The sequence below is a fragment of the Phacochoerus africanus genome, chromosome 4, assembly GCF_016906955.1.
Source record: "Phacochoerus africanus isolate WHEZ1 chromosome 4, ROS_Pafr_v1, whole genome shotgun sequence".
Taxonomy (NCBI): Eukaryota; Metazoa; Chordata; class Mammalia; order Artiodactyla; family Suidae; genus Phacochoerus; species Phacochoerus africanus.
In genome coordinates this window covers 12,558,442-12,583,477 of record NC_062547.1, presented here as the reverse complement: position 1 = coordinate 12,583,477, position 25,036 = coordinate 12,558,442, and the positions used below count along the sequence as shown (strand labels likewise).

Sequence of the window (25,036 nt, the reverse complement as noted above, 5' to 3'; positions counted from 1 at the left end):
TAGTTAAGACCAGTGGACCAAAGAACAACTCTTCCTATGTACAAAACGTGGCTTAGACAGTGATAAGTTTGTAAACTTAAATACATTACTCACTTTCTGTGCTTCATTAGTTAAATGTGGGTAACTATTCGATCCTATAGAGTTATTGAGAAAAATAAATTGATATATGTGTAAAGGGTATAAGGCAGTTCCTGACACAACAGCAGCATAGAAGGGTTAGCACTTCCTAGACTCAGGGAACTGAAATGACACATATTGATCAAGACATTAATTTTTCCACATTTCAACTTACAGGTTTATAAAATTCAGACCCATGAAGATCCTTCAGTTTCAACAATGTATAACTCTATAATGAAGGCATTAAATTTTGTTGTCAAACCCATACATTACCTGAATTATAATGAAGTTGTAATACTGCCATAATTAAATAATGCACTCCATCCTTCATCTAGCTATCTATCTCTTTCAATTTCTCTCCATTTGATTTTTGTTTATCACTCTGTTTCTTTATTTCTCATTGCTATAGGGCATGCTTTGATTCCCAAACAACATCCATGGAGAACTATACAGAAGTGACTGAATTTATCCTGCTAGGACTCACCAATGCCCCAGAACTGCAGGTTCCACTCTTTATCATGTTTACTCTCATTTACCTCATCAATGTGGTTGGAAACCTGGGGATGATCGTTTTGATTCTCATGGACCCTCGTCTCCATATTCCCATGTACTTTTTCCTTAGTCATCTGTCTTTGGTGGACTTTTGTTACTCTACAGCTGTCACTCCCAAGGTGATGGCTGGGTTCCTTATAGGGGATAAGGTTATCTCCTACAATGCATGTGCTGCTCAGATGTTCTTTTTTGTAGCCCTGGGCACTGTAGAAAATTTTCTTTTGGCATCAATGGCTTATGATCGCTTCACAGCAGTGTGCAAACCCCTCCATTATACCACCACAATGACGACAGGTGTGTGTGCATGGCTGGCCATAGGCTCCTATGTTCATAGTTTTCTGAATGCTTCCATCCATGTTAGGGATACATTCAGTCTCTCTTTCTGTAGGTCCAATCTAGTACATCACTTTTTCTGTGACATTCCAGCTGTCATGGCCCTCTCTTGCTCTGATAGACATATTAGTGAGCTGATTCTTGTTGTTGTGGCAAGCTTCAATATCTTCTTTGCTCTCCTGGTTATCTTGGTTTCCTACCTGTTCATATTTATCACCACCCTGAAGATGCACTCAATAGAGGGATACCTTAAGGCTTTGTCAACCTGTGCTTCCCACCTCACTGCCGTCTCCATCTTTTACGGAAAAGTCATCTTCATGTACTTACAGGCCAGTCCCAGCCATTCCACAGACACAGACAAAATTGCATCTTGTATTCTATGGCATGGTCATCCCCACGCTAAACCCCCTGGTCTATAGTTTAAGGAACAAAGAGGTCAAAAATGCATTCAAGAAGGTAGTTGAGAAGGCAAAATTGTCTATTGGCTTCACCTTTTAAAATCATAGGCTCCAAATGAGCCAGTTTCATTCCTCTCAGATCTTTCACCTACAGTAACTCACATTTTAAGGCCCATTCTGCACCTAAATTACTGATGTAGCCCATTTCTCCTTCAAAAGTCTATTATCAGGAAAAAAGGAAATATCAGATCCAAATATATAATAATCTGAATGACGCTGTCCAAAAGAGACTGAAGTTATTTTGGTTCTCCGCTTGTAATAAATCTTATTAATTATATTTGACTTATTCATATGCTCACATTTCCACTACCATATGTCTTTGCAACAATGGATACACAAACCCATGAATAAAGCATATGTAATAAGCGCAGAGGATTTTAGCATGTTTTCTTAGAAGAGAAAATTTGGTTAGAATGGGCCTTTTTTCGGCAAAACCTGTATTAATGGTTTTTCCCCTAGTTATGTTTTAGAAGATGACTGGAGATTAATGAATAAATATTTGTGGAATTAAATTGTGTTGTAGATATTTCACAGTGTTTCCTGTCACAATATCCTCCCACTTTCTGCCAAGAGTATCTAGATTTTCTTCAAGAAATCTGCATTAGTTGGTATAAATAATATTAGCTGTTGTACAAGCAAAGTCCTTCTTCCTCTCATATTATTCATTTAGTTGTTCCACAGAAATTCAGTAGAACAGTCACCCATTCTTTCTGTTTAATGGCTCTGCTATCTCCTCTGGCACAGATTCATTATCCAGCTGATGACAATGAAAGAGAATAAACAGAGGGTCACAGGGCCAGACTTGGAAGTGAGACATAAGTCATACATTTCATTGTCCAGAATACAATCACATGACCACAACTAATTGCATGAAGGCTGAGAAATTACATGTAGTTATACATCCAAGAGGAAAAAGAAAATATTTTGGCACATGACAAAAACTATCAAGGAATACTACTCAGCCATAAAAAAAGAATGACATAATGACATTTGTAGCAACACGGCTGCAACTAGAGATTATCATACTAAATGAAGTCGGAAAGAGAAAGAGAAATACTATATGATATTGCTTACATGTGGAATCTAAAATATGGCACAAATGAACCTACCTATAAAACAGAAACAGACTCACAGACATAGAGAAAAAACATGTGGTTGCCAAGAGGGAGAGGGGAGCAAGTGGGATGGGCAGAGAGTTTAGGTTTTGTAGATGGAAACTATTACACTTAGAATGGATAAGCAATGAAGTCCTGCTGTACAGCACAGGGAACTAAATCCAATTTCTTATTATAGAACATGATGGAATATAGTATGAGAAAAAGAATATATGTATGCATATTTATGCATATACATATATGACTGGGTCACTATGCTGTACAGAAGTTGGCACATTACTGTAAACCAACTATACTTCAATGAAAAAAATTACCTTCCATTGTCTTGCTGATGCATATCAAATATCCATTTTACTTTTACACACACACACACACACACACACAACATATTATCCACCTCCCTTAGGGAGACAACTTAAATCCCAACAAATACCTGTGAAAGCTCAACATCCAGGATATTGAAGAGGTTTAATGGTCCTCTCCAGTCTATGGCCACACCACCCTGAACACACCAGATCTCATCATAATAGTCCTCTCCATTCAGTCCAAGTGTGGCTCTGTGATAAGCTCATCCTACTTTCACATTCAGTGTATGATGTTAGAGTATGGTAAAAGTAATTTGAAAAAGAGAATTCCCTTCTATGAAAGAGAAGAATGGAAATGCACTGGTCAGTTTTGAAATTCTGCTGAATTAGCATCATCAAGGCTTCTCAGCCTTGGTGATGGTGGGAGATACTTCATTATGAGACTTTGATTTTTATCTCTAGGGAGAATTCCATTTTCCATTGATTTTCTTGGTCGCTGGTCTACCTGTCGCATGTTGTTTTTTCTTACCCATTATTCTTTATGACAATTTCTAAAGAGTGTCAAAGACAAAATGAAATCTGAGAAAATATTAACAGAGTCTGGTTTCTTTTTATTTTTCCAGCAGAGGAAACCATCTCTCATTTACTTGGATGTTAGCAGAGGTTTACAGATGTGATAACAGTAAGTTTTACAGGGTGCAAAATATGGAATACTGGACTGGTGTCAAATTGGCAAGCATTTAATTAACATGGGATTTTTCAATGCTAGGGGCAAAGGTTTTTCCCTGGAACAAGTGGGACTATATTGAGCACTGTTTTATGTAATGTTTTTATGTGAAGTTGATGGCCACAGCAAGGAGTTTAAGTGCCTGTTGGGCATATGATCTCTTAGAGGACTATTCAGCTTTTGTAGATTAATTCCACACTTGAAATTTTGAGTTTCTAGAGTTGTTCTAATTTGGTCATCCAAAGATTTTTAAAATGTAAGCTCATAGCTTTCTTGCCAATAACATTTCCTCAATAATCTGAAGGTTTCCTCTGAATTGCTAATAGTGGGTTGAATGTTAGTCATCACATCCACATTTCTTTCTCAGACATAACTGCTTAGCCTTCATTTGTCTCCTTATCCCCTGGCTTTCTCCTTCAACTTAATAGAGTCTATATCTGTTCTATGCTGCTCGTAAAACACCACCCAAAACAATAGCATAAAACCGTAACCATTTTTATTTCCCTACATGTTACCAAGTAAAAGATCCTGGTCCAGAAAAAGGATGTTAGAGGAAAAATCAGTGAAATCCAAATAAAGTATGGGATACAGTTAAGAACAATGTGCGAATGTTAGATTCTTTGTATTGACACATGTACTAAGGTCATATAAGATGATAACTTTAGGGTAAACTGGAATAGGAGTATGTGGGGACTCTTACAGTATCTTTGCTCCTCTTCTATAATTCTAAAAAATTCTAAAAGCTTTTATTAAAATTAATTTTTAAATGGTTCCAATAGAAGATGCATATCTATTCAACATAGAGTCAGAGGGAATATTTGGATTACAACACTCTGACCACACTAGTGTCAGTATGACAATCGTAGTACATCCAAACATAATCTTACAAATACTGAGCACATGAAAACCTCTAAGTATGCAGAGGCAGAAAAGAGAATACCAATGCAAATTCCTATGGGTAGCTTTATTATAGAATTGAGTTCCCCTGAGGGTCAATAATAAACATTATTCAACTAGGATATTAAATGTAGATTGCTTATTATTGATAAGGATTATTATGTTTACATTATGTATACTTGGAATCACTGGAATGAACTGGATTACCAGTGGGTATGAAGTAATTTTCCAAACAGAATCAGATATTAAGCTTTAAAATAGTTTCATACTTTATTTTTCTGACTTACTAAATAGAATCTTTTTAGTGTGCTACTTAGTCAATGAGGCATCATTCCTAAGGAATGATGACAAAATTTCCAGATAATCATGGCACCCAAAAGTGGGAATTAAAACACCAAGTGAGTACATCTGAAATCTAATATATCGAACAAATGAACATATTTACAGAAAAGAAACAAGTTCATGGACATGGAGAACAGACCTGTGGTTGCCAAGGGGGAGGGGGAAGGGGAGGGAGTGGGATGGAATGGGAGTTTAAGGTTAGTAGATGCAAACTATTGCATTTGGAGTAGATAAGCAATGAGATCCTGCTGTGTAGCACAGGGAACTATATCCAATCACTTGTGATGGAACATGATGAAGGATAATGTGAGAAAAAGAATGTGTGTATATATATATATGTGTGTGTGTGTGTGTGTGTGTGTGTATAAATATATATACATGGGTGTATATATATATATAAATTACATATATAAATGTATACGTATGTACATATGTGTATGTATGTGTGTGTGTTGTATATATATATGTATATATATATATAATAACTGTGTCCCTTTGCTGTACAGCAGAAATCAACAGAGCATTGTAAATTGACTAATTAAAAAATTTAAAATAAAGTAAAATAAGGAGTTCCTGTCATGGCACAGCAGAAATGAATCTGACTAGGAACCATGAGATTGCAGACTCAATCCCTGGCCTTGCTCAGTGGGTTAAAGGATCTGGCATTGCCGTGAGCTGTGGTGTAGGTTGCAGACTCAGCTCGGATCTTGCATTTCTGTGGCTCTGGTGTAGGCCCGCAGCAACAACTCCAATTAGACCCCTACCTGGGAACCTCCGTACGCTGTGGGTGCAACCCTAAAAAAATAAGATGAAAGACAAAAAATTAAAATTAAAATTAAAAAATAAAAATAAAGTAAAATAAAAGTGCCAAGTGAGAATGTATACAAAAATATTTCAACGAAAGAGAACATCAGTTGTGTCTCTTGAAATGCTCTCTAATTCTATGTAGATTTATTTCATGAATGAATTATAATATCCATGATTCAAATATTTAATATATTTATATAACTGAACTTATATATTGACATAACTAAAATCTTCTTTCTTTCATTTGTTCATTTAAAAAGTATATATTTAACTTTCCTATGATCAAGCAATTCATTTAGGGACTGAGGACAGAGTTAAGAACAAAGCAGAAGAAATTATTTCTCATATGGAATTTATGATCTCATTTGAAGATACATATATATATATATATATATATATATATATATATATATATATATGCAAACAATGTATAGTTGATAGAGGTTTATGTGCAGCATGGAACAGGGTGAGAAGAAAATGTCAATGGAGAGCATATATTTTACTTTTTATAAAGGCGACCAAGGAATACCTTTATGGTAGGGTAATATTTAAACAGAAAAATAAAGAGAGTGAAGGAACATTCCAGGTACAGGGAACAGCAAGTGCAAAGGCCCTGAGACATGCTTGAAAATGTCAAGGAGTAGTAAGGAAATCAGTGTAAACAATGTGGAGTGAATAAGTGGGAAACTGATAGAAATTTTATAGTTCAACTAAATTATCAATGAATGAGTAGCAATAACCATTGAAAAGTATTTACAGAAATAAAAACATAAAATTTCTTTCTTTCGTCTTTTTGTCTTTTTTAGGGCTACACCTGTGGACGTATGGAGGTTCCCAGGCTAGGGGTCTAATTGGAGCTGTAGCTGCTGGCCTATGCCACAGCCACAGCAATGCCAGACCTGAGCCGCATCTGCGACCTACACCAGAACTCCCGGCAATGCCGGATCCTTAACCCACTGAGCGAGACCAGGGATTGAATCCGCAACCTCATGGTTCAGTCGATTCCTTTCCGCTGAGCCATGATGGGAACTCCAGAATTTTAAGCTCTCTTCATGAAGTATGAATAAATGCAAGAAAAATCATTGACATGGAGACAGAGTTGACATTGACATTTCAATCACTGACATTGAAACCTGGGTTCAAGTCCTACCTTTTCCATCTATTATTTATGATCCCTTGGAAGAATCGTTTACCTCTGTTACGTCTTCTTACTTACCAAATGAAAATAATAAACTCACATCTCACAGAATTTTATCTGTGAATGGCAAATGGAAGACAATCTACAAAACAATTTAATAAAAGTGTTATCATTTTAACACAAATAAGTCTAATTCTTATCTTGGAGTGTTTTTCCTGCTTGTAGCTGCAGGTTTTAAGCAAATCCTATTTGGAGAAAAACTGACATGTGTACAACAAACCAATTAATATTCATATGAATAAACAAGTGAACAAAAGCATTCTGCACACAAAATACTATTCTCTAAGATGATATTAAAAATGGAGAAATTTGAAGATTCCAAAGGCTAACTAATGGGAGCCAGGAGATGTTATAGGGACACAGTGTTGTCAGGGGAGCAGGTCCCTTATGAGAACATCCAAAGCTCCTCATCTCACTTATTTAGTGAGGAAGCAATTAGACTGTCTGTGAGGAGTTTAAGTGTCTGTTGAGTAAACATACCAGTCTGTTTGGTATACTTACTCAACAGTAGGTATAATTTACCTAAAGTTATAGCCAGACTTTTTAATGTGTACTTGTAACAATTTGCACAAATAGCCACCATGATACAGAACACTTCTATCAACCCTCAAATTTCCTGTACCACGTTATGATTATAACTACTTCTACCTCTTAGTAACCACTGATCTGTTTTCAGTCCTTATGGTTTGGACTTTGTAAGAATGTCATAAAAGGAAGTTCCCATCATGGCTCAGCAGTAACAAACCCAACCAGTATCCATGAGGATGCGGTGTTTGATCCCTGGCCTCACTCAGTGGGTCAGGGATCCAGCGTTGCTATTAGCTGTGGTGTAGGCTGGCAGCTAAAACTCGAATTCGACCCCTAGCCTGAAACCTACATATGCCTCAGGTGCAGCCCTAAAAAGACCAAAAAAAAAAAAAAAAAGAATGTCGTAAAAAAAAACAAGTCATACAATGGGTTGGTTGTCTTTTGAATCTGGCTTCTCTCCATTAGCAGAGTGCATCTGAAATTTATGGAGTTATGTAGCTGTACTGTAATTGGTTCCTGTTTATTGCTGAGAGGTGTTCTGTGTATTCAGCACTGATTGTTTATCCATTCCACAGTTGAGAGATAATGGAGTTGTTTCAAGTTTTTAGCTATTACGTATAATGCGTCTATGTGTGAGCATATGCTTATGTTTCACTGGGTAGATTCTTAGAAGTGAGATTTCTGGATTATGTGGTACAGTCAACCTGTTTTCCAAAATGATATACTATTTGGCATTTCTGCCAACAATGTATTAGAGTTCTGATTGCTTCACATTCTTGGCAGTATTTGATATTTACAGGGGTTTTTTTTTATTAGTTGCACTAATAGGATTGTAGTGTATCTCCTTGTTTTAACTTGCATTTCTCTAATGACTAATAATGTTGAGTATGTTTTCATGTGCTTATTTGCCATGCTTATCTTCTTTTGTGAAGTGCCTATTAAAATCTTTTGCCAATTTTTACTGTAAGTCTTTTTATGATTGCAATTTGAGAATACTTCTCGTATTCCAAAACACAAGCCCTTTTGTTTCCAATAACACTTCATTTGTGTACACCAAAACTTGAATTTCATGTAATTTCATGAAAATATTTTTATGAAAGTCTTCTTTTGGCTTTTATTCTACCAGATAAACATCTAGAAACCACTCTTAACTTCTAAGCACTGCAAAAACCAAAGGCAGGCTGCAGACCACTACAACATAACATTTCTTAAGATATGGCCCCGCCCTCTCCTCAATCTTATATCTTTCCATCTCCCTCTCTTACCCTGTGGTTCGGTTATGCTGAGCTACTTACTGGCTTTTTTTTTTATTATAGTTGATTTACAATGTTTCTTTAATTTCTGTTGTACAGCAAAATGATCCAATCACACACAGTTCCCTGTGTTATACAGTAGAACCCCATTTCCCATCCATTCCAAATATTACAGTTTGCACCCACCAATCCCAAACTCCCCGTCCCCCTTGGCAACCACAAGTCTGCTCTCCATGTCTGTGATCTGTTTCCGTTTTGTACATAGGTCATCGGTTCATATTTTAGAGTTCACCTATAAATGACATCTTATGGTATTTTTCTTTCTTGTTCTGACTTACTTCACTTAGTGTAAGAATCTCTTTAATAATAAGGACTGATATGTGATTTGCAAATACCATCTCCTAGTTCCAGACTTGTCTGAGTTTTTAACAAGTATTCCAACCATGCCAATTGAAAATACTAAACTTTCTCTTTAAAATTTCTTTGCAAAATTGTCAAATATCCACCGATCATAACAGCATTGTTGATTTATTTCTGGACTCTCTATTTGTTTCCAGTGATGTTTAATTTACTATAGCTATACTTGGTCCAATATCACACTACTTGACTATTGTAGTTCAGTGGTGAATCTGGAAAGGAGGGATTTATGGGTGTTCCATCTTTATTGTTCCTCAAAATCATTTTGGTTATTCTAGTTTCTTTGACTTACTATAGACATTTTATAATGAGCTTGCCAATTTTTACAAAAATTCTTTCTGAGAGATTGATTGAAATTCTGTTGATCAGATTTGAGAGAACAGACATCTTAAAATCATTTAGCCTTCTGGATTTCCCATAATAGCACAGTGGAAATGAACCCGACTAGGAACCATGAGATTATGGGTTCAATCCCTGGCCACGCTGAGTGGGTTGGAGATCAGGTGTTGCCATGAGCTGTTGTGTGGGTTGCAGACATGGCTTGGATCTGGTGTTGCTGTGGCTGTGGCATAGGCTGGCAGCTGTGGCTCCAATTGGACCCCTAGACTGGGAACCTCCATATGCAACATGTGTCACCCTAAAAAAAAAAAAGCAAAATTATTTAGCCTTCCAATCATGATCATACTAACTTTCTACATTTTATCGTGTGATTTATTTAATAAATGTTTTATAGTTTTCAGCACACCTTGCACATATCTTGTAAGATTTATACCTAAGTTCTTCATGTTGTTGGTACTGTAGCAAACAGTACTATTTTTCGATTTCAGTTTCTAATGGTTTGTTGCTATTATAGAGTATTATGATGTAATTTTTGTATGTCCATCTTGTTGATCAAGAACTGGCTAACCTCATTAGTCCTACAACTTTTTCTCACATTCCTTGGGATTTTATAAATAGAAAGTCATATCTTCTCTGAATTGTAAGAATTTTATTTGTTCATTTCCAACCGGTGTGTTTTTCATCTTTTTTCTTGCCTCACTGTACTGATGTCTATCATGACGTTGGATAGAGCTGGTGAGAGGAGACATCTTCACCTACTCCAATCTTGGGAAAAATCATTCAGTCTTTCATCATAAAGTGTGAAGCTAGCTGTGTTTCATAGATGTTTCATAGATATCCTGTATCGTGTTTAGGAAGTTTCCCACTACTGATACTTTGCTGCAAGTTTTTACTGTGAATAAATGCTGGATTTTATCTAAGTCTTGTTCTGCATCCATTGAGATGATTATATGGTTTTAGTCTAGTAATATGATATGATTTCATTCATTCGTGGAATATAAAACAAACAGACAAATTAACAAGCCAAACTAAACAGACACAGATATATAGAACAGAGTGGTGGTTACCAGAGGGAAAGGGGCAGAGAGGAGGGCAAAACTGGTAAAGGAATCAACAGGGAAAGGCTAGAGATAAAATTTTTGGTGGTGAGCCTGCTGTAGTGTATACAGAAGTAGAAACACATGCCATGCACATGAAACTTCTGTATAAACCAATGTCACCTCAGTAAAACATAAAATTTAAAAACCAAGCAAACAAAAATTCTCCCAATATTTTAAACAGTACATTAATTTGAAATCCCACTTGCAATTAATATCAGTCCCAGTTGGTGATAACTTATTAAGCATTTTATATATGGTTGGATTTGATCATATACAATCATGACAGGATAGTTCTACTTATGCAAATAAATCAAGTACTATATCATGTTAACAGAATGCAGGATAAAAACCATATGATCATCTCAATCAATGTAGAAAAGGTACTTGACAAAATTCAACTTTTTTTTTGTCTTTTTGCTATTTCTTGGGCTGCTCCCGCAGCATATGGAGGTTTCCAGGCTAGGGGTCTAATCGGAGCTGTAGCCACCAGCCTACGCCAGAGCCACAGCAACGCGGGATCCAAGCCGCGTCTGCAACCTAGACCACAGCTCACAGCAACGCCGGATCGTTAACCCACTGAGCAAGGGCAGGGACCGAACCCGCAACCTCATGGTTCCTAGTCGGATTCGTTAACCACTGCGCCACGATGGGAACTCCTCAACATCTTTTAATGATGTATAAAAACTCTCAAGAAATTAGGTATGAAAGGAAAGTACTCCAATGTAGCAAAGACTATATATGACAGATTCACAGCTATGTCACGCTTACCAGGGAGAAAAAGAAAGCAGATCACAACAAGAGTGTCCATTGTAACTACTTCAGTACAGTAATACAAGTCCTAGCCAGACTTTTTCCATCAACCACCCTGGAAGCTCTGGACCCAAGCATTTATACTTCATTATTTCTTATAAGTTTTCATTCCTTTGTTAAAATCACCAGCTTGACTGCTCTGTTTTCCCATTTTTCCACTAGACTCTGGAATATATTAATCATATTTATTTTGTATTCCCTCTCTGACAGTTTTAATATCTCTGTTATATCAGCATCTGATTCTGTTAGTTGCTTTGTCTCTCAACAGTGTATTGCTTCTTTGTATTCCTTGTAATTCTCGTAAAGCCAAAGAAGCAGCATGTATAAAATAATAAAGATTGCATTAAATAGATTTTTACGTCTGAAAATAGGTCCCCTTTTTCATTGTTGCTGTTTGGCTGGAACATTTGTGTGGACAGCTGAATCAATCTATTTAAAGTCCAATTTGATTTGGATCTTGTTTCTATAGTTACCAGCTGTGAACCACGTATGAAGAAGCTTGACCTCTGGCAAGACCATGTCTTAGGATGGAGGCTGGCTTACAACAAGATATTTTTTAATATCTGCTCAGTCTTAAATCTTCCCTTTGCACTTGAACCTTATAAAGGATCTCCATAATCCTGGTCCTCTCCTGGCAGTAGTCTGTTCACTCAATATTTGTTAGCATGGTTGCGAATAGCAGTGTCTTCACTGCTGTTTCAATACAGTTTTCAACTTACAGAGGAGCTGTGTCCCTGGTCTCAGAGACTGGGGCCCTTCTCAGTGGTCCTGACTTACTTTGGGTATAGAACACCTCTGGTGGCTTTATCCCAGGATATACATAAATAAAACAAAGTATAAAATTCACTAAAATGTATTGGTAGCAGATTTAAGCTTGCAGAAAAAAAAAAAAAAAACAGTGAAACTTAAGATAGATCCGTTGAGAATATACAACCCGAGGAACAGAAATAAAAAAGAATAAAGAAAAATAAACTCTCAGAGAAGTGGGATACCCCAAAAGTAACAAGATATACATAATGATTCCCAAAAGGAGAGAGAGAAAAAGGCAGAAAGAATATTTGAAGAAATAATGCCAAAAAATTTCTCAAATCAAAGGGAAAAAAATGGACTTATACATATACATTCAAACTTTTTAACACAATGAGACTCAAAATACTGGTATGTTTGGACACTAACAAATTATAGCATTTATATGCAAAGAAGTTATCAACATAATACTCAAAATTCTCGGCGCTTAAAATTTTTAAATTGAGTTTATTTTTATTTAAGTGAATTAAAATATGCTTTATCATCCTTTTCTTTTTTGTATAGTACTGTATATTTTCTCCTTTAAAAATGTCATAAAAACATTCTTTTTAGATAAGACATATAAAATTTATCTATGAAAATAAATGCCCAAGTAAAGACATGCATTTTTACTAAAAACAAGAATAAACAAAGAACCAATAAGATATCTATACTCAAAGAAATGTGGAAGCATTTTCATAAAGATTAACTTTAAAAAATATAAAACCCATTGTTTTCTCATATGTTAAGAATCAAGTGAAATATAATTTTTAAAAACCAAACATATTTCTGTTATTTATATTATATTAACTCAAATCTTTATATTAAGAATGTGTTCCCAGACACCAAAATAATTGTTTTAAATTCTACTATAACAAGGAACGTATCTCATGTATGTCTTAACTAATTTCTCCTTCTGTAGGTGTGTGGGTTTCATGAGTTTTTCATGAATGATGTACATTTGTGCATGTTGATACATGAATGTAAATGCATGTGTTCACATGGGAGTGTGGGTGAACATGCTTATTAAGAATTTTTAAAATAAAAATCCCATATTCATGGGTTATATTTCTTAACCTATTATTCCTAGGTCTCACATTTTTTTGAGATTTTTGCTTTATAGATTTAAGCAACAGCTGGGGATATTACCATACGAATTTATTTATTTATTATTTATTTGCTTTTTAGGGCACACCCACGGCATATTGAGGTTCCCAGGTTAGGGGTCCAATTGGAGCTACAGCTGCCGGCCTACGCCACAGCCACAGCAACATCAGATCCGAGCCATGTGTGTGACCTGCACCACAGCCCAGAGCAATGCCAGATCCTTAACCCACTGAGAGAGGCCAGGGATCAAACCCACAACCTCACGGTTTCTAGTCAGATTCTTTTCCACTGAGTCACGACAGGAACTCCTACTATAAGAATTTAGAAATTAATGGTCAAGATAGATAAATGTTTTCCCCAGATAGATCTGAGGAGAATAAAATTGCCCAATTGTAGATTTAATGTAATTAAAATATGGATCTTATAGAAGACTTTGCCCTCCCCACAGCCTTCTTAAAGGCGCTCTTAACCTCTTTGTTCCTCAGGCTGTAGACCATGGGGTTCAGCATGGGGGTGACCACCGTATAGAAGACAGAGGCCACTTTGTCCGTGTTCAAGGAATGGCTGGAGCTGGGCTGTAAGTACATGAAGATGCCTGTTCCGTAGAAGATGGAGACAGCAGTGAGGTGGGAGGTGCAGGTGGAAAAGGCCTTTTGGCGTCCCTCAGATGAGTGCATCTTCAGAATGGTGATACATATAAATAGATAGGAGACCAAGATGACCAGGACAGAAAAGAGGTCATTGAAGCCCACCACAAAGAAGATGACCATCTCACTGACGTAGGTGTCTGAGCACGAGAGAGCCAGGAGAGGAGGCGCGTCACAGAAGAAGTGGTCAACCACGTTGGACCTGCAGAAGGAGAGCCTGAAAATGTTCCCGGTGTGGATGGAGGCGTTCAGGAAACCACCGACGTAGGAGCCCACGACCAGACACGCACGCACGTTTGTCGTCACAGCGGTGGTGTAGTGCAGGGGGGTGCATACCGCTGCGTAGCGGTCGTAAGCCATCGAGGCCAAGAGAAAGCTTTCCACGGTGATAAAGGCTACAAAGAAGAAGAACTGGGTGGCACAAGCATTGTGGGAGATGACTGCGTCTCCCGTGAGGAATCCCATCATCGCCTTGGGAGTGACAGCTGAGGAGTAACCCACGTCCACCAGAGAAAGGTGACTGAGCAAAACGTACATGGGAGTGTGGAGACGAGCATCCAACAGAATCAGCTGGATCATGCCCAGGTTCCCAACGGCCGTGATGAGGTAGATGAGAGAGAAGATGATGAAGAGAGGGATCTGCAGCTCTGGGTCCCTGGATAACCCCCTAAGAAGGAACTCAGTCACCTCTGTAGTGTTTTCCATGGAGATGACTGGGAATTGTGTAGCTGCCCTGTAGCCATGAGAAAATAGGATCAGAATGGTCAACGGAGGGAGGACTCTGCTGAAATCAGTCATTATGTTTACTCTGTGCCCTACTTCAGTGTTACAATAGCTTGTTCCCAGGAGTATTTGGATCTTAAGCACGGACATGACCCAAAAAATGCAACTTTAAATTTTTGACAGATCATAAAATATTCTAAGCAGAGGATTTGGAGATTAATGCATCCAATCCCTTAACGTCATAGGAAAGTGAATTAAGACAAAGAGAAAAGAAAGCATGTAAGCAATATCATCAGATGAGTCACTAACAAGAACACTTCAGATAGCCAAGTCAAAGTTTACAAAATAACCACAAATTATTCTTCATATTAAACTAGAGTAACAATAAAATTCATGTGAAATTGAATTAATTTTACTTTAACTTACATTTTTGTCTTTTTCGTTGTGTCAAGAATGATTGTATACAATAATGAAAGAAAGTTAAATAAAACATGTCCTAAAACAATGAGATTTCATTTCATACCTGTCCAAATGGCTACATCATCAAAAAGTCTACAAATAACAAATGTTGGTGTGGATGTGGAGAAAAGGGAACACTGTACACTATTGGTGGGAATGTAAATTCATGCAACCACAATGGAAAACAGTATGGAGTTTCCTCAAAAAAACTTAAAATAGAACTACCATGTGATTCAGCAATTCAACTTCTGAATATATGTCCAGACCAAAAAAAAAAAAGGTAATTCAAAAAGATACAGGCATCCCAATGTTTGTGCAGCATTATTTGTAATAGCCAAGACATGGGAAGCAACCCAAATGCCCATCAACAGACAAATGGATAAAGAAAATGTGGTGCATATATACAATGGAATACTACACAGCCATAAAGAAGAATGAAATTCTACCACTTGCAGCAACATAGATGGACCTAGATAATATTACTCTTAGTGAAATAATTCAGAGAATGACAAATGCTGTATGATATCACAGGTGTGTAGAATCTAAAAAAATAATACAAATGAATGTATAGCGCAAAACAAAAACAGACTCACAGACAGATAAAGCAAACTAGTGGTTACTAAAGGGGAGAGCAAAGGAGAGAGGGGCAAATTAGGGTTATGCAATTAAGAGGTAGAAACTACCATGTATAAAATAGATAAGCAACAAAGATATATTTTATAGCATGGGGAATTATAGCCACTATCTGGTAATAACTTTTAATGGAGTATAACCTGTAAAAATACTGAATCACCATGCTGTATACCTGGAACTAACATAATATTAGAAAATTGTAAATCAACTATACTTTAAATGGGAAAACAGAAATTCATGTACAAACAGGAATAAGACATCTTACATAATAACAGCTTTTAATTTTTATGACATTCATGCAGTTTTCAACTTTTGTATTCAGATGTCGCTGATCTGGAGCTATGTTAAAGCCATGTCAAAATATGCAGATCCCATCTCTACCATGTATAGAATCAATGAACTTCAGGAGTAGGCAGCATTATTTAGGCATCATCTTTCTCATCACACTGGGTAAATGATGAAAACTGGAATTATATAAGTTGTTAGACATTATGCCTTGGACAGAAGGTTTGACCTATCTAGTCGTAGAGAAGTGGATAATATAAGATAGAGCATTCAGATTAAGGCTGAAACCAAAGCTTTGCTAATATAGCTCATGACATTTGCTTTCTTCCCAAACTCCTTCTACTCACCTATCTTTCATATTTCCTCCTTCAGTTTTTCACATAACATTTCTTTGTATATGATGGCCATTTCAGCTGTGCCCAGTAAGAGTACATTTATCTTCTGAGTCACCTGGAGTTTTAACTAATGTGTTAATATTAGGCCTAAGTTTCTCCATATCTAAAATGAGGATAGTAATATTGCCTGGCCACTTAATAAAGCATTCAATAAATGGATTAATTCTTGGAAAATTCAAAGTGTAGGTGAGATTTCCTTGTGTCCTATCATCCTTCCATTTTCAGAACCCGAAAAAACCCATAGATTCAGCCATCACAGATAAAAACCATACAAATTTTGACACATTATCACTGATTGTACAAACCATGTAAGGGAACTTTTTGAAGCCTACATAAAATCCTATTGTGGAATCTCCACTTATTTTTCTAAGTCAAGACTCTTTCCAAAATGGAGTCTAAAAAATGTTACCTACTTTAAAATTTTAGCTAAATAGTTTAAGAGATTAAACATTCTTAAAAGATTAATTTCTACTGTAGCAACTGGATATTTGATCCAGTGACGCATTTTATTGGATAATTTTTGTTGTCTGTTATAAGCAAAACACTCCCATGTATACTGGAAATAAAAGGAAAGACAGCAATTTCTATTTTGGAAATGTATGCGGATATAAAATAAAATGACTAGGAAAAATACACAGTATGTGTGGAAATTTTTTTAAAAGACTGAGTGGGAGATAGGTAAGGTTAGAGCTAGATGGATAAAATTTTAAATACAGAGGTCTGGGAGAGTCTTATCCATCAAATTAGACTTTTGAGCAAAGACCTAAAGGAATCAAGGAATCAAATATATTCCTTGAGTATACTTAAGGAAAGGACATTGCGGGCAGAGAGGATAGCAAATACATGGCACTGGGGTTTGAACATGCCGAGATTGTTCTAGGTACAGAAAGAAAACCAGTAACGCTGCAGTGGGAAGGAAAGGTTAGGTCAGAGAGGTACAGCAGAGTGAAGCTGTAATGACCCACACACTATTTTAAGTCATTAGGCTTTATTTTAAGCAAGATTGAAGTCTTACAGGATTTGGACAAAAAGCTGACATAATCTGATTACTTTTCTAAAAGGTTCACTCTAGTAGGTCTGTCGATAACTGGACTTACTAAGACAAAAAAAAATGAAAGGTACTTGGAGTTCCCTGGTGCTCAGAGGGTTAAGGATCCAGTATTGTCACTGCCGGGGCTGGGCCACTACTGTGGCATGGGTCATTGCTATGGCAAAAGTTTGATTCTTGCCCAGGAACTTTGGCATGCTGCAAAGTTCGCCCACCCAAAAAAAGTGAAAGCTGCTACGAAAATTAGTAAGTCATTGTAGTATAAAAGGTGATGATTTCTTGGACCAAAAAGGCAGTGAGAGAGATAATAAGAAATTATCCACTTTGGGATATATTTCAGAAATAGAACTGACTGAATTTCCTGATGTATTGAAAATGCGGGATGAGGAGTTCCCATTGTGGCTCAGCAGTAACAAACTGGACTAGTATCCATAAGGATGTGGATTCAATCTCTGGCCTCCTTAGTGGGTTGGATCCAGTGTTGCCATGAGCTGTGGTGTAGGTTGCAAACATAGCTCCGATCCAGCATTGCGGTGGCTGTGGCATAAGCCAGCAGCTGCAGCTCCAATTCAACCCATAGCCTGGGAACTTCAATATGCAGTGGGTGCAGCCCTAAAAAGACAAAAAAGAAAAAAAGAAAAGCAAAAGGGGGAGAGAGAAAAAGAGGAGTCAATGATGATACCTATGCTTGTATAATAATACACAGAATAATGTAAAAGAAGCAGATGTTTGGGAATACGGGAAAAGAGATTATTGCATTGAGCTTAAAATCCCTTTTGGCCACCCACGCAGAAGTGCTGCATAAACCATTGGATACAAAATCTGGAGTTTAGGGAAAAGGACTGGCTGCCTCAAATTATGTTAATTTGAACTCCATTGGCAAGTTCTAATGGTTCGTTATACATATGTCATATTAAATCCACCAGACTCAACACCACCACCGAAGGAAAGCATTTGAACAGACAAAAATTAGAGGATTCTAGCATGACAAAGTCAATAGACAGGAAGATTCGGGGGTGAGGGGGATGTGAGAGAAAAAATTGCTACCACTTGAGATGGTTCCAGGAGGGGCACTATGGCAGGACACAGACAGATTCCAATCAGGCCAAGTAGGTAAAGGGGATGTTCAGAAGAAACAGTAAATATATGTTGGGTGGTGTTGATGATTGACTATAAATTTCCAGGTAGAATGATTTCAGGATCTGGGCAGGATTGGAAGCCAGAGTCAATAAAGGGGATGCACAAAGTGGTATGAATATCATTTTGTAGGAGTTGGCTGATCGGACAATCCTAGCTTCATGTTGGGTGACATAGCAATAAATATAATCATGAGGCTAGTCCTATGGGTCTCAAGATAAGGACAGTGGTGTGAAAGGCAAATAAACAGGTGAGGATCATGACAGAAGCGTGGAGATGTCTGAGTAACGTTCACTCCTGCTCTTAGTGTTCTGAGGCCACTTCCACAGGCCAGGGTGGCTCGGATACCCTCTTGGGTCCTTAAAAACTGTTCACTTGAACTATCAGCACAGATGCAGATTTCTCAAATTCTGGGGGGTCAAAAAAATGTTCTTGGAATTATTTCAAAACTTTTTACCAACTTTCTTCTCCACATGTGAAATTTTAGGTTTTAATTTAATATCTTCCTAAAAAAACACAAAACTGACTAAAACTGACTTGTTTTAGTCAGTTGAAAAGAAATGAAGAACCTATGATGTTCCTCAAATTACAGAAGGGCCTACGGTATAGGCAGTGCTCACCACAAACTAAAAAACACAATTGTCCTCCACTCCCATACAAAATCTCCCCGATACAAATCTTACGTATTTTTCTGAAAATAACACAAGTTCCAAGTTTCTCTGAGGTTCCCCCAGGTTCTTCCTCTTCATATATAATTATGTCAGTATAATGAGTAGACTTTATCACGGAGTGACTCAAAATTGTTTAATTTTATAATTTATCTTTTTGTATAGTGGAAGGTATAATTGATAATGACGTAAGCTATATAATAGGTATGATTTATTTATTATCCATCACCAAGATGGATACAGTGCCCTTTACCTCAGTTCACTTTCACCCATCGAGTGATATTATCCCCAATGCACAGTTATGGAAACTGAAGATTACTGGCATTTAGTTACTTGCTTACGTCTGAGGAAAGAAGCAAAGCTGAGATTCGAAGCCAAATTATTTGAAGCCAAATTAATCCTAAACTCTTTATCATGAAAAAAAAAAAAAAACAAACCCCTTTAACGTTTTTCCATTTAACCTGAAACTAGGCACAGCAAAGTAACTCATTTAGTTGACTGATGGACTGACCAACTGAGTGATTAAATCTGTCGCTGAAGGTCGATGTGGATGATTAAAAAGAACAAATTTGGGGAGCAAATATTCTTATCAGTTTGTGGTGACTTCATGCGACTAACCTACCTTTCTGGATCTTACTTGAATACCAAGAACTGGATCCACCAAAGTTTACAAGTCACTTCAAGCCCTTAAAAAATGCTCGAACAGCTACATAGGATCCTGAGTCTTTAGTAACAACAACCACCAAGCCACATAAAGTGCTTAATGCCACCCATTCCTTCCTTTCCTGTAAGCACTAAGTTCTGGGGGGGGGGGGCACCAGTTGTGTGCTGATTTCAAGGTCTGCAGTGATGAACGAGGCACATTCTCTGACCTCAGGATGCTTAGTGCACAGAGACAGATGTATACACTGATGGGTATCATGTGCTAGTCTCATTCTCCATTCCCAAGAGAGAACTCAGAACTCTCACTTGCTCAGAGCTGTGTGATGAGAGTCGTTCTCATTTACAGGATAATCCATTAGTCAATCCACGTAATAGTTAATAAATTGAGTGTCCAACATCAGACGGGACTTTCGTGGCAGAATTAGAACCTGAAATTAGATATATTTGTGTATGTGATTATTTCTATCTTTTGTAACTTTAGTGCATTTTATAAGTGAGTCCTAAGCCTGATTTTTTTCTTCATTATGATTTTCCATTACTTCTCTCTCTCGTTAAATATTGTATTAGTTCCAAGATTACAATAAAATTTTATATTGATACCCAATTTTGTCCTCTCAATAACACTTGAATTAATCAAAATAACTAATATTATCACATTCCCTGAAAGAGAAAAACAATTAAAATAGTTTAGATAAAATTTTTTCAAAGTTGAACCAGTTTTTACTTAGCAGAAACTCAGGATCTTCTTGTGGAAGTTCCCTGGTGGCCTAGCAGTTAAGGATCCAGTGCTGTCACTGCTGCGGCCCAGGTTTTATCCCCAGCCTGGGAGCATTTGTATGCTGTGAGCACAGGCAAAAAAAAAATAGATATTTTTATGTTTTTCCTCTGTCACATAATAAATGTAAATATTCTAATAGGATATTAGAATTGTTTAGACATAAAATTCTGCATTGTTTAGACATAAAATTCCCCGTTGTATGAAACAGATACAAGAAATATTCAAAACATTCAATAAAAATCCTAAGCTCTGAGGAAGTAAAAGGAGAAACTCTTTCCTTGATGCATTTTCCTGATTACCTTTATCCATGTAATTTATGCAAATCTATTTAGTAGACTGATTTATTGGTTTACCTTATTCCCTGAACAATACAACACGCAAGTCTGGCAACTTCATATGTGAATGGATCTTAAGTCAGAAATTCAGCCTGTGAAAGAAAGTAAATACCCTTTTTTTTTTTTGCTCTTCTTCGTGTTTGGCCAAAATGCTTCAAGTTTTCTAGAGATAGGAAGAAACTGACAACAAGAAATGCTATTGGCTTTGGAATCAGCTTCCTAGAGTTCTAGTCCTGAATCTGCAACTCATGCTTCTTGGATAACCTCGTTGAGCTTCATTATCTTTGTCTATAAAAAGGGAATAACAGAAAGGCAGCCCCAACAACGTCTTCTCTGAAGACCACTGCTGTGATAAGAAAATGAGAAAAATCCCTAAAATAATTCATAGTTGGTAAGAAGTGACTGTCATAATCACAGTTGTCTTTACTATGATTTGGGGTTGCTTCTCCTGGATATCGTTGCGTGCTTTTAGCAATACCACAGTTTAGGGGAAGGTCATTGTTGCTATTAGACAACTATTAACAAATTAGAAGAATAAATACAAAGCCAAAGTAACCCTGGTTCTTGGGCTGCACTTGCAAATGAAGTCATGTGAGAACGGGAAAGTTTAAAAAATGGGAACCGAGAGGGAGTTATGTAGTCATGGAACTCTCCGAGGACATACGCCCTGCGAGGGCTACAAAACTTTGTCTCACCAACTAGGGAACAAGTAGTTAAAGTGTCTCTAGGGATCCAGCTGAGCTTGTTGAGGGAAATTATGCGTGTATTTACACTATTTGCAGTCATTCTCTTTAATGAGCCACAATCTAGCCACAGCATGACCTCCAGGGCTGCAGTTTGACATAAATACAAAGAGACGGAGGCAAGGGCTCTGTCATTAATCAAGACAAGTGGACCCCAGTAATTAGTGCTTTCCTTAATTCATCTTAAATGTTTGTACCAATGAGAAGAAAGATCAACGAATTAACTGTTTATTGATCCCAAATATGTTTCACCCATGATGAGGAGCCCTGAGAATACAGCCTTCTGCAAAAGAAACATCATGCTTACATTCATGATACTGAAGTTGAATGCACAAGAAATATCCTAAACAAACACTCTAAGAAGCATATAATTACATTTAGAAAAATGCCGTTGTGTGTGCTTATGTATAGAACAAGCATGTACTTGTACATAGAAAAGGAGAGAGGAGTTCCCGTCGTGGCACAGAGGAAATGGATCCAACTGGGAACCATGAGGTTGCGGGTTCGATCCCTGGCCTCGCTCAGTGGGTTAAGGATCTGGCGTTGCTGTGAGCTGTGGTGTACGTTGCGGCGTTGCTGTGGCCGTGGTATCGGCTGGCAGCTGTAGCTCCAATTCAACCCCTAGCCTGGGAATCTCCATATGCCATGGGTGCGGCCCTAAAAATAAATAAATAAATAAAGAGAGAGAGAGAAGAAATCTGTTTTACATTGGCTGGTTAGAATACTTTCTCAAGAAAGTTAGCATTTCAGCCAGACCAAAGATCATCCCGAGTAAAGCAAAAAATATGTAATAAAGTCCTCATATTTCCACGTAGCCAGGCATAATCTAAAAGAAGGCAGTGTGGCTGCAGCCGACTGCAGCAAGACCTCTTCCTTGGCAGTTTCCGTTTTAGCATCATCCCACAACAAATCCTAAATAAAACAAAACAAAACAATACCCCATTCTTACACACAATAATTTATTTTATCTTAAGATTCATCTCCCATCTCCCATAGATCATCAAGGCTATGTAAGTGGACGCACAAACTTAAATAGTGAATTAAGCCATTAAACTAGGATTTACTGAGAGCTTTCTATTTTCAGGGCACCATGTACACTAGACCATGCATATTATACCTCCACTGATTTATCACCAAACCATGAGAGGTATTACCACTGTTTCACGTATGGGGAAACCGAAGCTTGCTGCCAGGGAGTTACACACTGAAGTCGTAATACCAGCAAGTAGCAGAGCTGATATTTGAAACTAAGTCATTCTTAATCAAAGCCTGAGTTCTTTTTTTCTTTTTGAAAATAATTTTTTTTTCCTACAGTACAGCATGATGACCCAGTTACACACACATGCATGCATTCTTTTTTCTCACATTATCATGCTCCATCCTAAGTGGCTAGACATGGTTCCCAGGGAAGGTAGTCAGAAAGAGAAAGACAAAGCCTGAGTTCTTGATCACTAAGAAATAGTCCCCTAACATTTTACATATCATCTAAATATTCTACCCCAGTCCTGGACACCAAAAACTTACTCTTTCATGTTGCCTTATTCAGGAATGACTAGTTTGTTGAATTCACCACTCAGATGCAATGTGGGGGATTAAAAACCTTCCTCCTAGGAGTCAAACATATTATTAGCTGGTGTGAATTTGGGCCAATAAACTATGGCCCTTGTTCTTCTGAACCCCAGCTGAATGCCAAGAACTATATCCACAAATGTTTATAGTCACTTTCCTCTTCCCTATCTCCAAAAAAAAAAAAAAGAAAAGAAAAGAAAAAAGAAAAAAAATCCTTCTACATTTAAAAGTGACATACCTTTTTAGTAACACCAATTAATAAGCCACATAAAGTACTGGAATTTGTTCAGTAATTCATCCAACATTCATTCTCTCTTCAAAGATTAAGTAAGTGTTTACAGGATACCAGGTAGGGTGCTAATTCCAAGGTCTGCAAGGATGAACAAAATATATATTTCTGACCTCAGGATGTGTAGTGGATCAAGACAGATGTATCAAATAATCCTTATTATGGAATATTCTTATTCTTTATTTCCAAGCAGAGAGTGTTATTTTTGTTCCTCAGCACAGGGTGATGGTAGAATGGTCTCATTTACACTAGAATTCACCAGCCAGTACATCTAATAGTTAATCAACCTAGGTGCCTAATGCCAATAAGTTTCACAATGATAAATAGAGTCCAAGTCTCCTCTAGTCCCATAAATGGTTCTTTCTGGTGTGATGTTTGCTCCTCTCTTTCAGTGCATTTTTATAAGCAGTTTGCTAGCCTGGCTCCCCTTCATTTATTCCCCTCCATTCCTTCTCTTTTTCATTACTGTTTGTAAGTTTTCTCCAGATTATGGAGATTATGGGTGCCTTGATGTCTTTTCATGGTTACCTCTGTTGCTGTAAATTCATACAGATGGTGGATTTGATCGAGAGGTTTACCTTGCTCCCTGAAGAACGGCAACAGGCAAATTCAGCACATTCACTTGTGCATCTCAAATCAGAAATTGAGTCCGTGAAAGAAAGGAAACGCTCTACTGCAATGTTCTTCTTAGTTTTTGATCAAAAGAGAAAAAATTTTCTGGAGCAAGAAGATATTGAGAAAACAAAAATACTTAATTGTCTGGGAAGTAGCTAACACATATTCCATTGTGCAATCTGCCAATCTCTCTTCGCAGATAAGTCTTTTAATTGTTTTGTGCCTCTTTTACTTCATTTGTAAAATGGAAATATTAGAAAGGTAGCCCCTAGCAGCATCCTCTTTTAGATGGAAGAATGCCTCTATCATGAATAAATAAGAGAATCCCTGTAAGGTCCTGAAAAGGGGCAATAATCATAATCAAAATTATCATTTGCAGGTGTTTTCCCTGGTCATTATTCCAAGCTCAGTAAATCTTAGTTTGGGGGATGCCATCGTAGGTATTAGACAACCACTGACAATCAGGTGAATGGATGAAGGGTCAAGGGGCTCTCGCACCGGGTCTGTACAAAAACCAATGGAGTCATAATGGGAACTTGAAACAAGAAAGAATTATACAACAACAGAACTCCAGGGGATGAAGCTTACATGAGAGCAATAGCTCTTCATCCCAGGCTGCTGAAGAACAAGTGACACATGTGGCGGTAGGAATCCAGCTCTGCTGTTGAGCATAACACAACTTGTACTAGTTCTCTTTGATAATGCTAGAATCATGTTACACCACTGTCTCTAGGGCTCCGATATGACATAAACATGGTAGAGGACAGGGACAGAGATCTAGCATTAAGCCAAACGATCCCAGAAAGAACTGTATCCCTAAATTCATCTGAAATATTTGCATGATTGAGACGAATTATC

At 37.3% G+C, this 25,036-nt stretch overlaps 2 protein-coding genes across 2 annotated transcripts; one reads left to right on the top strand and one right to left on the bottom strand.

The window, feature by feature from the left end:
• Positions 1-554: 554 nt before the first annotated feature.
• On the top strand, positions 555-1,500 carry LOC125123968 (olfactory receptor 5B3-like). Its single transcript, XM_047774142.1, is given in 2 exon segments — positions 555-1,373; positions 1,375-1,500. Coding segments are annotated over 2 exon segments (945 nt in total).
• A 12,098-nt stretch (positions 1,501-13,598) lies between these two features.
• LOC125123967 (olfactory receptor 5B12-like) lies at positions 13,599-14,546 on the bottom strand. The gene has a single exon (XM_047774141.1). The coding sequence runs from the start codon at positions 14,541-14,543 to the stop codon at positions 13,599-13,601; it is 945 nt and encodes a 314-aa protein (XP_047630097.1). The 5' UTR covers positions 14,544-14,546.
• Positions 14,547-25,036: the final 10,490 nt, after the last annotated feature.

What these genes read in the sequence shown, in the direction of transcription:
- LOC125123967 (XM_047774141.1), bottom strand. Translation starts at nt 14,543, where the DNA reads ATGGAAAACACTACAGAGGTGACTGAGTTCCTTCTTAGGGGGTTATCC.